The 12,690-nt window shown below is 37.0% G+C and overlaps 1 protein-coding gene across 1 annotated transcript in view; it reads left to right on the top strand.

Annotated features, from left to right (window-relative positions):
* The window catches only part of DCC (DCC netrin 1 receptor), a 521,919-nt gene that overhangs the window by 457,532 nt on the left and 51,697 nt on the right, over window positions 1–12,690 (top strand). Inside the window, exon 20 of the mRNA XM_027769938.1 lies at window positions 2,600–2,716. Within this exon, the coding sequence (XP_027625739.1) occupies window positions 2,600–2,716 (117 nt within the window). The remainder of the gene's footprint in view (window positions 1–2,599; window positions 2,717–12,690) is intronic.

Here is a 12,690-nt window from a genome sequence, read left to right as displayed (position 1 = left end):
AAAAAAAATTTTCTATATTTTAGGATGTACTTTCCCCTTCTGTGGAGGATTAGGTCAATCTTTAGTTCCTTTGTCCCCTCTTCTCTCTTTTATAAAGTTTTGCCAGATATTTTTAAGCAGTTTACAGCATATAGATGGTATAATGCCATTTTTGAAAAATAAATATATTAATATATACCAGCTTTCCACAAGAACTTTGAGGCAATAGCTTAAGGAACAGCTTTGCTGAAAAATGTTATTTATTTTTGCACTCACAGAAAATTGAAAGTTTGTCCTATTTACTGTTTTATTGGTTACATTGAAAGGGCAGTATTGGTTCACAAACAAAATTATACAAAATTACAAGAAACGTTTTGAACATTATCTTTAAAATTCAGTATTTTAAAATTTTGAAAGTTGTTCATTAACTGTCAAGAACAATGGAGTAGGAGCTAAAATTTCTTGATAAGTAAAGTAAAAGTTTGTGGGAAAATGGAAAAAAAAATAAATGAATGAAAATAAATAAATAAAAAAGAAAGAGTAGTATTTGTATACTTTTATTTATCTTCTCTGGTTCTGTATAGTTTTTGGAAGGTGTGTGGCAGATTCCTATTTAAATAGTCACCATTATCTTGCCTATGTGAAAATTTCTCCCATCATTACTTAAAAATTTTCTCCCAGTATTAAATTTTATTAGCTAGTATTTTAATTGAAAAAGGAACTTATGCATATGATAAAAAATAAGAAAAAAATTGCAAAAGATATGAAAAAGAGTACCTGAAATAGTAAAAAGTATTTGTCTTTTCCCATCTCAAATTCCTAATCCTTTTCACAAAAAGAAAGCAATGATAAAAGCATTAGGTAGGGGGGAACAGGTAGAGTGGTGGTTAAGGTGCTGGATTCCCACATGGCTGAAAGGGGTTCAAGTCCCAGACCTGGTGGCTTAAAAATCATGCCAGGCATGTATGCCCAAAACCCCAGGAGGAGAATGGAGGAAAACGGATTGCAGCATGGCTGTATCCCCCTGTGGGTCGGGGTGGGGGGTAATTTCTCACTTTCCCTCTCTCTCTGTGTCCCTCTGGCAGGCACACATACCATATGGTTAAAAACTTGGAGGAAAAAAAAAGTTAGGTGTAACCTTTCTCGACAGATATAAAATATATAGATATACATATGCATATACAAACATATCTGCATGCACAATATGTTATTTATGTATATTACATAAATGGGCATAGATATAGAGGCTATTCAGAACTATAAACTTAACATTTACTATTCTTATTAACTTTTCAAATTTGCACTTATTATTCTTATTATTTTTATGACGCTTTAGTATGACTAAAGAAATCCATTTTTATTATGGAATCATAATACATTTATGTAATTCATCTACCCTTACTTTTGTGCTATTTTTTTTTTCCTTTGGACAGGTTTTTGCTATAGGGCATGTGCGCTCACCAGAAAGACAGAGAGAGACAGAGAGACACAAAGCGAGAAATTGCTTCCCGGGGGGGGGGGGGGAAAGGGGGGATGGTCATGTCGCAATCCCTTCTCCTCCATTCTTCTCTCAGGATCTTGGGCACTCATACACACACACCTGGCATGAGTTTAAGCCACCAGGTCCAGAATTTGAATCACGATCAACTACATGGGAGTCCAGCAACATAGCCATTACACCAACTGCTGGTCCCATCTACTCTTATTTTTTAAGACTGTAGCTTATTTCCTATGTTTTTATAATAAGATTTAATATCTTTAGGCCTAAAATATTCATTATTTAAATTGTAGTAAATCAATGCATTTGTTAAAAATTATTTGGGACCAGCAGATGGTGTAATGGTTATGTCACTGGACTTCCAGGTAGTCAACTATGGTTTGAGTCCTAGGCCTGGCAGCTCAAAACTCATGCTGGGTGCATGTGTGTATGCCCAAAATCCCAAAAGGAGAATGGAAGAGAAAGGATTGCAGCATGGCCATCCCCCCTAGCACATGCACTATAGCAAAATTTTCTCTTAAAAAATTATTATTTTGCTGGCCCAGCTGTGGTAGTATATTCTGGACTCTGCTACTTAGCAGACTGAGGCCACGTGGGTGGCGGGGATTTTCTTTCCATCGCAAACTAAGAAACTGGGTGCAATAGTATGATATGCACCTGTAATTGCAGCTACTCTAGAAGTTAAGGCATAGGCTCATGACACAACGAGATCTTGTCTTTAAAAAAAGAAAAAGAAAACACATAAATACAATATTATATTACTTGTTTGTAGACTGAGAAAGACATTTGTGTTATTTTTATAAGCGTTTTATAGGATTTATGGTAGGATGCCATTTTTGCAAAATTAATATATTAATGTATACCTTTCCCCTTTCCCATATACACACAATATGTCAAAATTATAAGTATCACTCCATAAATAGTGGCTCTTTGTGAGTAATGAGGTTATGGTTCACTTGATTAATGTTTGTACAATAACAGTGTATTACTGGGGTAACCAGAAAGTAGATACTAGTATTTCAGACATCTGTAAGACAAAAAAGACAAATGAATGCCTAACTATAAATGTATACAGTGTTGCATCATTGAAGAAGGTACTTTTCTCAAGAGTATTATTTCTAGGTCAAGACACTGAGGAAGCAGGGAGCTCCCTGTCCACTCTGGAGAGGTCACTGGCTGCACGGCGAGCCACCCGAGCCAAGCTCATGATCCCTATGGATGCCCAGTCCAACAACCCTGGTGAGTAAAGGCTGGCACCACAGTGAAATGAAATGCCTTCTGTTTGTATCTTTTCTATAAAATATCAAATTATCAAAAATAATTAGTTTTCCTTGAACTTTCTGAGCAAATAGAAATAATGAAGAATGACTAAAACCAGATCATTTATAATTAGATGTCAGCATCTTCTCTGTAATTGCTATATTTTGTGTATATAATCAAATGGTCTGTGTTGGAAAACAGATGGCTACATATTTAAGAGATTGGAAAACATATGAATTTATGTAACAATTGAAATTTCTAATAGTATTACTGCTCTTATTCTAATACTATCTTCATAGCTTTAAAAAAAAATAGGTTCAATTTTTACACTTAAGTAATCTTGCCGTCTTGAAGCAAGTGTTGTTAGATATTTGCTACCCCCTTCTTGTTGAAGTTTTCTGTCATCCTCCCGTATTCACTGAAGATATTAACATTTGGGGATCACTTCCTTTCCAATTAAGTCTATGATCAATCTTGGTAATTATAATATTCATGCAGATAATCCATCTGATACCTTGAACTGTTATTCCTTTATATTATCTGCAATAATATTGGCTTCTTCCCACCTTAATTCATTCATTCCATGTCATGCCAAACCAATACAAAATGATGGTTTTTATAATAACCCACTTTCTAACACCTTACTAGTTTCCTGCTCAGTTATTTTATTGCCCCCTTGCTAATAATTCTTCAGTTCTGTTGGGATCCAAACTCAACTTTAAATCCATAATCATGCATTATCTTCCATCTCTCATGGCCCTCCTTCCCCATCACATGTACCTGAACCAGACTCATCCATCCTTGGATAAGTCAGCAACTTCACCAGTGCTTACCCTGTGCCCTAACAGCTGCATGTGTCTGGAGAATACTTACACTAAATACTTATGGTATTTAGGTTCACAAGTCCAGGGTGAGCTCTCTTGTGCACTTGGAAATGCCATTGCATTTCTCTTGTGGTTCATTGTTTCACTTCATATGGTGAATGACCATTTTATAATTGTTCTTATTTTTCAGATTTTAATATCTCTCTCCCTTTCTATCCCTTGTTAGTAGTCTTTCTTCTTTCATCACCTAGAAAAGGAAAACATTCAAAAATAGGATCCTTGGGTGGTATAATGGTTACATTGCTGGACTCCCATGTAGGTGACTGTGATTTGAGTCCTGGACCTGGCAACTTAAAACTCATGTCAGGCACATGTGTGTGCATCCAAAAATCCTGAAAGGAGAATAGAGGAGGAGGGATTGAAATATGGCCATCCCCCTTGAGGGTAATTTCTCACTTTCTGTCTCTCCAGCAAGTGCACATGCTCTATAGCAAAAATCTCTCTCTCTCAAAAATAATTCCTTATCCTTTCATAAAATCTAGTTAATATGTTTGTGCTTCTCTCTGAGGCAGTGACTTCCCTTGTTACCATTTCTTCTCTCCCAGGTAAGGGTTCTTCTTTTGTCTACACCATCATCTTAGATAAGGTTATTTGGCACCAATAATCTTAATGCTACTTACATACTGCTGACTCCCAAAATGTATCTTTAGTCTAAATCCCTTTCTGGAAGCCATGTCAACTTCCTTATCAGTTGTCAACTCAACTTCCCCAATGTTTGTCTGACCATTCATTGTGGTCAGAAACTCAAGATTCATGCTTCTCTATTTAGACTTTTTCACATCTAGTATTTCTTTGAATCCTGTAGTTCCCAAACTTGGCTTTTCATCTTAACTGCTTTGCCTTTACCAAGCCACCTCTACCTCTTACAGATCACTAAACTATGGCAGTAACTTATACCTAGTCTCTGTTTTATTTGGATTTTTTTTTTTTTGGTACTTCCCCTACAAGTGGATGAACAGTAGTACCATATATAGAAATGAGGAAGTAGCACAGTGATTTGGAGATGAGAAGCGGGAATTACGGAAAAGAAAGATTTCTGTTTCAAACCTAGCTGATAATCAGTTGTCTATACTTTAGTCCTTCAATATATGAATTAGATCATCTTTCCCTTCTGTGACTTCCCATCACATGCAGAACAAAATCTGGTAATTTTTCTATGTTGTACAAGACCCCATGTGATCTAGCTTCTGGGTTTATTCCTCACTTCATCTGCTACAGATTTCTGTGATCTGTTACAACTATGTATCCTGCCTCTCCCCTCGGTTCACAAGTCCAGGGTGAGCTCTCTTGTGCACTTGGAAATGCCATTGCATTTCTCTTGTGGTTCATTGTTTCACTTCATATGGTGAATGACCATTTTATAATTGTTCTTATTTTTCAGATTTTAATATCTCTCTCCCTTTCTATCCCTTGTTAGTAGTCTTTCTTCTTTCATCACCTAGAAAAGGAAAACATTCAAAAATAGGATCCTTGGGTGGTATAATGGTTACATTGCTGGACTCCCATGTAGGTGACTGTGATTTGAGTCCTGGACCTGGCAACTTAAAACTCATGTCAGGCACATGTGTGTGCATCCAAAAATCCTGAAAGGAGAATAGAGGAGGAGGGATTGAAATATGGCCATCCCCCTTGAGGGTAATTTCTCACTTTCTGTCTCTCCAGCAAGTGCACATGCTCTATAGCAAAAATCTCTCTCTCTCAAAAATAATTCCTTATCCTTTCATAAAATCTAGTTAATATGTTTGTGCTTCTCTCTGAGGCAGTGACTTCCCTTGTTACCATTTCTTCTCTCCCAGGTAAGGGTTCTTCTTTTGTCTACACCATCATCTTAGATAAGGTTATTTGGCACCAATAATCTTAATGCTACTTACATACTGCTGACTCCCAAAATGTATCTTTAGTCTAAATCCCTTTCTGGAAGCCATGTCAACTTCCTTATCAGTTGTCAACTCAACTTCCCCAATGTTTGTCTGACCATTCATTGTGGTCAGAAACTCAAGATTCATGCTTCTCTATTTAGACTTTTTCACATCTAGTATTTCTTTGAATCCTGTAGTTCCCAAACTTGGCTTTTCATCTTAACTGCTTTGCCTTTACCAAGCCACCTCTACCTCTTACAGATCACTAAACTATGGCAGTAACTTATACCTAGTCTCTGTTTTATTTGGATTTTTTTTTTTTTGGTACTTCCCCTACAAGTGGATGAACAGTAGTACCATATATAGAAATGAGGAAGTAGCACAGTGATTTGGAGATGAGAAGCGGGAATTACGGAAAAGAAAGATTTCTGTTTCAAACCTAGCTGATAATCAGTTGTCTATACTTTAGTCCTTCAATATATGAATTAGATCATCTTTCCCTTCTGTGACTTCCCATCACATGCAGAACAAAATCTGGTAATTTTTCTATGTTGTACAAGACCCCATGTGATCTAGCTTCTGGGTTTATTCCTCACTTCATCTGCTACAGATTTCTGTGATCTGTTACAACTATGTATCCTGCCTCTCCCCTCCTTGTTTAATAAGCACATCCTACCAGCTGTTCTCTTTGCCTGGAATCTCTTTCCATAGATAATTGCATAGCTTATCTCTCAGTTCATTTGGGTCTCTGTTGGACTGCCACCTTTATAAGTGGTCTGACCACTGCCTATATAGCATCTCTGGTCACCCTCTATGCTCTTAGTTCTTCTTTATAGCTCTTTATTAGTAAGTATCACCATTCCACTACCATGTTTGTGTTTATCTATTGTTTGTCTTCCCTATTGTAATATAATCTTCATGAGGGCAGGGCTTTTGCCAGATCTGAACTCTTTGTCTCCCCAATACCCAGAACAACTCCTGGCATGTGGTAGGCACTCATTCAATACACTTCAGTCACATAACTTGAAAACTCCTTCTTACTCTCAGTTTTACTATAATAAATGCAAAAGCTTACATGGCACTTATAGTGAATGCCAACAGCTCAAACTAGGGACTCTGTTATTATACCTGATTTACTGATGACAGGAATGAAGCCTAGAAAATGTAAGTAGCTAGCTTGGAGTCACACAGCTACAAGTGGGAGAGTCAGAATTTGGACTCAGGTCTGATTTCAGTGTTCTGTGCTCCTAATCATTATGCTGGTAGCTGTGATACTCTTCGAAGCTATTGTCGTTTTTCTTTCACACCTTTCACTTCGTAGACAGACACTGTGCCCTTAGCTGCCTCTTTCATCCCCCTCTAGCAACTTTTTACTCTTGTAACTAAGTTCTATCCGAGACAGTCTTCTATAGCTTTCTTTAGAAAAAAAGAAAGAAAATCACTGTGCTTCCGAAGCTTTATGGGGCCTTTCTGTTCCATATGTAATTTCCTCATCCAGTAAATCCTGTATCCCATTGATTTTTCTTTCTCAATATCTTGTAAATCCCTGGTTACTCTTCCATCCCAACAGTCATACGTTATTCTCTTCATATGACCTCACATCTAAACTGTCTACACAGCTTCGTCCTTCATATTAGTTGTCTCTAGCATCTTTCAGACTCATACATCCTGTTTGCCTGATTTCTTCCCAAAGCAATTAAAAATGGCATTTACCCATAATTTCTCCAGTGACTCCCATTGTCTGCTTAGAAAATAAAAAGCAAAAAGACAAAAAGCAACAACCAATACTATAAGCTCCTCACACATCAGATGGGGACTTAGTTTTCTATTGTCATATCCTTACACATAACCTAGACTCTTGCCAAGCTAGTCTAATTGCCAATCCACAAACACTATTGCCCTTCATTTATTTTTTTCCTGTACATACTTTGTCCCTATTAGAAAGACTCATTGTATAGTTTACCCTAACTGATTTTTATGTGTCTCTCAAAGGTCGGCACAGATAATCATGCTCTCACAAATTCTTTTTGGAGTACTCCATCTAGAAATAATGGCCTCTTTTTGATATCCAAATAACATTTATTACACATAGCATTACTTTATATGCTTAGGTATTCAAGTCCAAATCTTCTCTCTTCCACTGGGTTATGAATTACTTCATGATAGGGAGATAATATATCTAATTTATCCTTGTATTCACATATTGTATAGCTTAGTATCTAACACAGTACTCGTGCTTTTAAATATCTATCAAATCGAATGAATAAGTAAATGTGTTCTGAAATGCCTTCTGTGTGTTTTTAATATATCAGTGTTTCAGGATTCTTTTTTTTTTTATTCACCTATAAGTAGAATGTCTTCTAACAAAATTTTCCCATGTATTGAGACCGGTTAAAACTGTTTTCATGAACCAGCAGATAACACAAAGCTTAAGTGGCTGAATTCCACATGGTCGACTGAGCAACTTTTGTCCCAAACCTCATTTCTAAAAAATCACACCAGGCATGTGTGTGTCCAAAATCTTGAGATGCAAATGGAGGAGAGAGGATTGTGGTGTGACCATCCCCCTGGCAGGTTGGAGGGAATTTCTCACTTTCCCTTTCTCTTTCTCTAGCAAGAGCATATGCCTTATTGCAAGCTACAAAAAAAATAAAAAAACCAAAACCAAATAACAACAACAAAAACTATTCATTAAACAGAAAAGGAAATAATGGGCTTAGAAAGCAATGAGACAAAATCTATCACGTATTGAGCGCTTTTGAGTGCCATTCACTCGGTAGATATCTTGCTAATCATTATTTCATTTAATCCTTACAATATTATCCTGTGGTAAGAAGATTTTCATTTCATACATAGGACACAGAGACTCAGACTACTTAAGCAATTTGCTCCAGGAAACACCTGGCCAACCTATGAATCTCTGTGATATGCTTGGTATACTGGTCTTCCAAAACTAAAAATGGCTGTATGTCTTATATGGTTCATATTCTTATTCTTTTTATTTTTAAAGTATAGTTTAAATGTAGTATCCCCAATGAATAATTATGGAAACCCAGGCTCTTAGAGTCTAAACCTGAAACCTGTGCTTATTCTATTCATCACACTGTGCTGCCTTACCACCAGAGCCCTGAGTTTCTCTGTGCTTAAAATAATTAGCCTGCTCTTAACCGTAGTATTATGGCATGGTGGTTGGGGCACTGGATTTCACATGGCCAACTCTGTGGTTTGAGTCCCAGACTTAAAGGATAGGAAAACATACCAAGACATGCCCATGTCCAAAATCCTGAGAGGAGAATGAAGGAGAGGGGATGGCAGCATGACCATCCCTCTGGGGGATAGTTTCTCACTTTCTCCTCTCCACCTCACCTCCCCACCAAGCACACATGTTCTATGGCAAAAAATCTAAAAATAAACAAACCAGAAAGCCCTAGTGCCTAACTCTGTGTGAATGGGACCCCTAAAATAGCCAGCAATTGATTGTTGTTATTATTATTACATTTTAATTACCAGCTAATGTGTGCACTGGGGGCCCTCAAAAAGTTATGGGAATATAAATCATAAAAAATCTTTGCTTGGATTTCAAGAACTTTTTGTGCCCAAATAAATTTATACTTTAATTTCATTTTCCACAAACTTCTGAAGTTCCCTCACACGTTTTATATCATTAGTTTTACCTCACATATAAGGATGTTCTAATCCAGCAGTTCCAGTCTTAGATATAGTCTGCTCTTGGATATGAGCATGTAATGTGCTCACCAAAACACATATACAAGAACGTGCACCATTTGGCATATCACATCGTCATTATCATGGTCTTCTATCAGAAGGCCTAACTCCTCACAGATGGTCAATGACAGGGACTGGTCTGTGAGAGGACACCCCTAGTCTCTGGGACACATGATCCCACTCAGAATCCTCATTTGAGCCTTACATATGTCGTGTGAGAAGCCAGCATTCTAAGACTGGTCTCAGTTCAATAGGCTTCAGGGGCTGGGCATGTGTTCCATTACCCTACAGCCATTGTGCATGCCCACAACCAATCCAAAATGCTCTCATAGAAGTGATGAGTGAAAATGATTGCTCTAGTGGCTGAACTAACAAAGCATTGAAATTTGCAACTTTTTGAACCTGTGGAAGCAGGGACCAGGAGCAGAGTTCAAAGCTTATTTCAATTAGCATGAAATGATATTGTTGCCTAATATATGATTCCAACAACTAATTTAATCATGATATTAAAATCAGTTTTTATTCCTTGAGTTTTAAATATCGTGTTTCCTTTCTTCTCTTAATGTGAATAACTGCAAAAAGCAGTACTTTTTATGGCTCTCTAGCCCTACAGTGCTATAAGCTTTGAGCAATGCTCTCTGCAATGCAATGACTTTATATAAGAATAGTCTTAAAAACAGTGATGAATAAGTGAGCACTGAAAACACAGAGATTGTTTTTTGGTAATTCTATAAACAAATAATTTGTCGAGTAAAATTAATTGATTAGTAATTTTGTTGTATTATCAAAATCAGCAGATCAGTAGAATTTTTCAGAATGTGTCAAGATATGACTTTTAACTTCCAAAAAGATGCTGGTAGGGCCAGCTGGTAGTATGGTGGTTAAGGCTGCTGGATTCAACCTAGCAGACTGTACATTTCAAGTCCCAGAACTATCAGTGTGAAAAACATGCCAGGCACATTGTGTGTGTGTACCCAAATCCCAAGAGGAGATTATAAAAGAGACTGTGGTGTGATCACCCTCCCGGAGATGTGCTTTCTCACTTTTCTTCCTCTCTCTCTCTCTCTCTCTCCCTATCTCTGTCTAGGGAGCTCTGGTACTCTACAGCAAAACTTTTTTCTTAAGGTGCCTGTAGGCAGTACAGAATCATGTTTTCAGTGAGGATTTTACAAGGCAAGAAATACCTTGTTTCCTAGTTTCTCAAACCATAAAATAATCAAGAAGGGATCTAGCAAAGAGCTGGTGAAAGTAAAGAATTTTAGGTAATAAACTCAGGCAGTCTGACTTCAATGCTCGGGCTCTTTATCACTATGTTAAGAATAACTACAGAACACATACTTGTGAATGTTTTGGTCATATATTAAGTACAAGTGATAGAAGTTTGTTTATTTCATGGCTTTAAAAGTCCAGGGTCAAGGAGCTGCATCTGGTGAGGATTTCCTTGTTAGGGGGGACTCTCTGCAGAGTCCCAAGGTGGTACAAAACATTACATGGTGAGCAGAAAAGAGGTAGCATGTTGGGACCAACAGAGGGCCTAGTGGTTATGTCACTGGACTTCCACACAGTCAACCTCAGTTCAAGGTCTGGACCTGGTGGCTTGAAACTCACACAGAGTGCATCTACATGTGTACCCCAAATCCCAGAGCAGAATGGAGGAGAAGGGATTGAGGCATGGCCATCCCCTGTAATGGTGGCGGGGGGTAATTTCTCACTTTCTGTCTCTGTGACAAGACTGTGAACCCTATAGCAAAAATATCTCTCTTAAAACAAACAAACAAACAAATGGATAGCACATCTGTGTCCTCCACATCCATATTACTCTTTGGTCTCATTCCTTCTCCTATGAACCACAAGAATTCAATCATGGGGACCCTGTTATGATGACCTTATAGTCAATCTTAATTACCTCCCAAAAGCTCCACTACTAAATTCCGTAGTCAAATTGAGTTTCCTCCTTCATAATGCTATTACAGCCAAATTTCAACACATGAGTTTTGGCGGGACATAGTGAAACCATAGCAGTGAATGCGAGTTCTTTTCTAATGCCCTTTAAAGACTTTGTGGATACCATTCTGTGACTTGCTTGTCAAAGAACACCTGAAATCGTGAAGAAGATATGAATATTTATCAAGGATGATAAGACACTAAATTTCCAAATTTCCAGGTTGTATACAGTCACTGCAAAACAAAACAGATAGTAAAGAGAGAGTAAAGAGTTCATTTAAACTCTTTTTACTTCAATATGCAATTGTCTTTACCATTATATTTGCCTCCCTCTCTTCTCCTCAAGAAATCTCTTACTTCTGTCAAGCACCGTGTTGAGAAATGTCTAAGGAAGGTTTTATTTATTTTTTAATTTGTAGCTTAAAAAAAAACTTCACTTTAGATTTCCGATAGGTCATATTTAGTGCCAACATTTTAAAGACATTGTAAAAACTTTCAAATATCAAAGTGCTCTGTTTGGGGAGCTAAGTAATTTGGTGAGGGAATTTCTACTTGAAAAATCTTTGTACATCAGTGTCAGATATAAATTCAATTGTCAGCAAGCTGTGTCAGAACAGATTTCTTGTCATATTTGGCCACAGAGCAGAGATTTATTGAAAATAGTTGATGATATTGCTCTCTGAGCTGTTTTACATAAATAGCAGTGCAGCGAATGTGTTCAGTTGTAGCCTGTGTGTATGTGTGGGTGTGTTTGTGTCTGTGTATGTGTGTTTCTGGCTCTCAAAACTGACATCCAGGGGAAAAAAATATCAAAAAGTATTTTAATACATACTGTTTTATCCAATTTACTTTTGGGTGATTATTTTTGTTGTAAGCGAATGTAGACTTCTATGCCCTTTCAAATGAATCATGCATCAAAATAGTTCAAAACCAAAGCTTTAGAATACTGTCTATTCTATTTCATGTTAGGAAATAAAATAATGAGCATTTTTGAGATGCAGAAACATACAACAAGTTTATTATTTTTTTAAAGAAATGTTATTATTTGCAAATCCTTTGTAAGCAGGTCAGTGGCTAAAATGCAAAAATATTAGAAGATAAAATTTCTGCCTTCAGTAATGAAAGACTTAGAAATGGAATATAAATTTAGTCTCTTGGGTTCTCTAAGTTCTCTAACTTATAGATTCTATGGCTTGCCAAATTATTTTATGTCTCTCCATCCAAATTTGTTTGGCTCTATACCAGAAGATACTTATGAAACTCTTTTTCCTAAATGCTTTGTAAAACAGTGTTTACTAATATCATTGCTTATATTGTGATATAGTAATGTTGTTAAGAAAATATGCACAATTTATGATGGAGATGCCTTCTACATCTAAAGGGGATTATTGTCACATGTATTTACAAGTAAAAATTGTCAAATTCAAAAAATACGTTGTGGGACCAGCAGTTAGTGTAATGGCTATGTTCTGAACTCCCATGTAGCCGACCGCGGTTTAAGTCCCGGACCTGGTGGCTTAAACTCACGCCAGGCGTATGT

This window comes from Tupaia chinensis, unplaced genomic scaffold (assembly GCF_000334495.1).
Source record: "Tupaia chinensis unplaced genomic scaffold, TupChi_1.0 Scaffold000098_2, whole genome shotgun sequence".
Lineage (NCBI taxonomy): Eukaryota > Metazoa > Chordata > Mammalia > Scandentia > Tupaiidae > Tupaia > Tupaia belangeri.
This window is presented reverse-complemented; position numbering and strand designations above follow the sequence as displayed.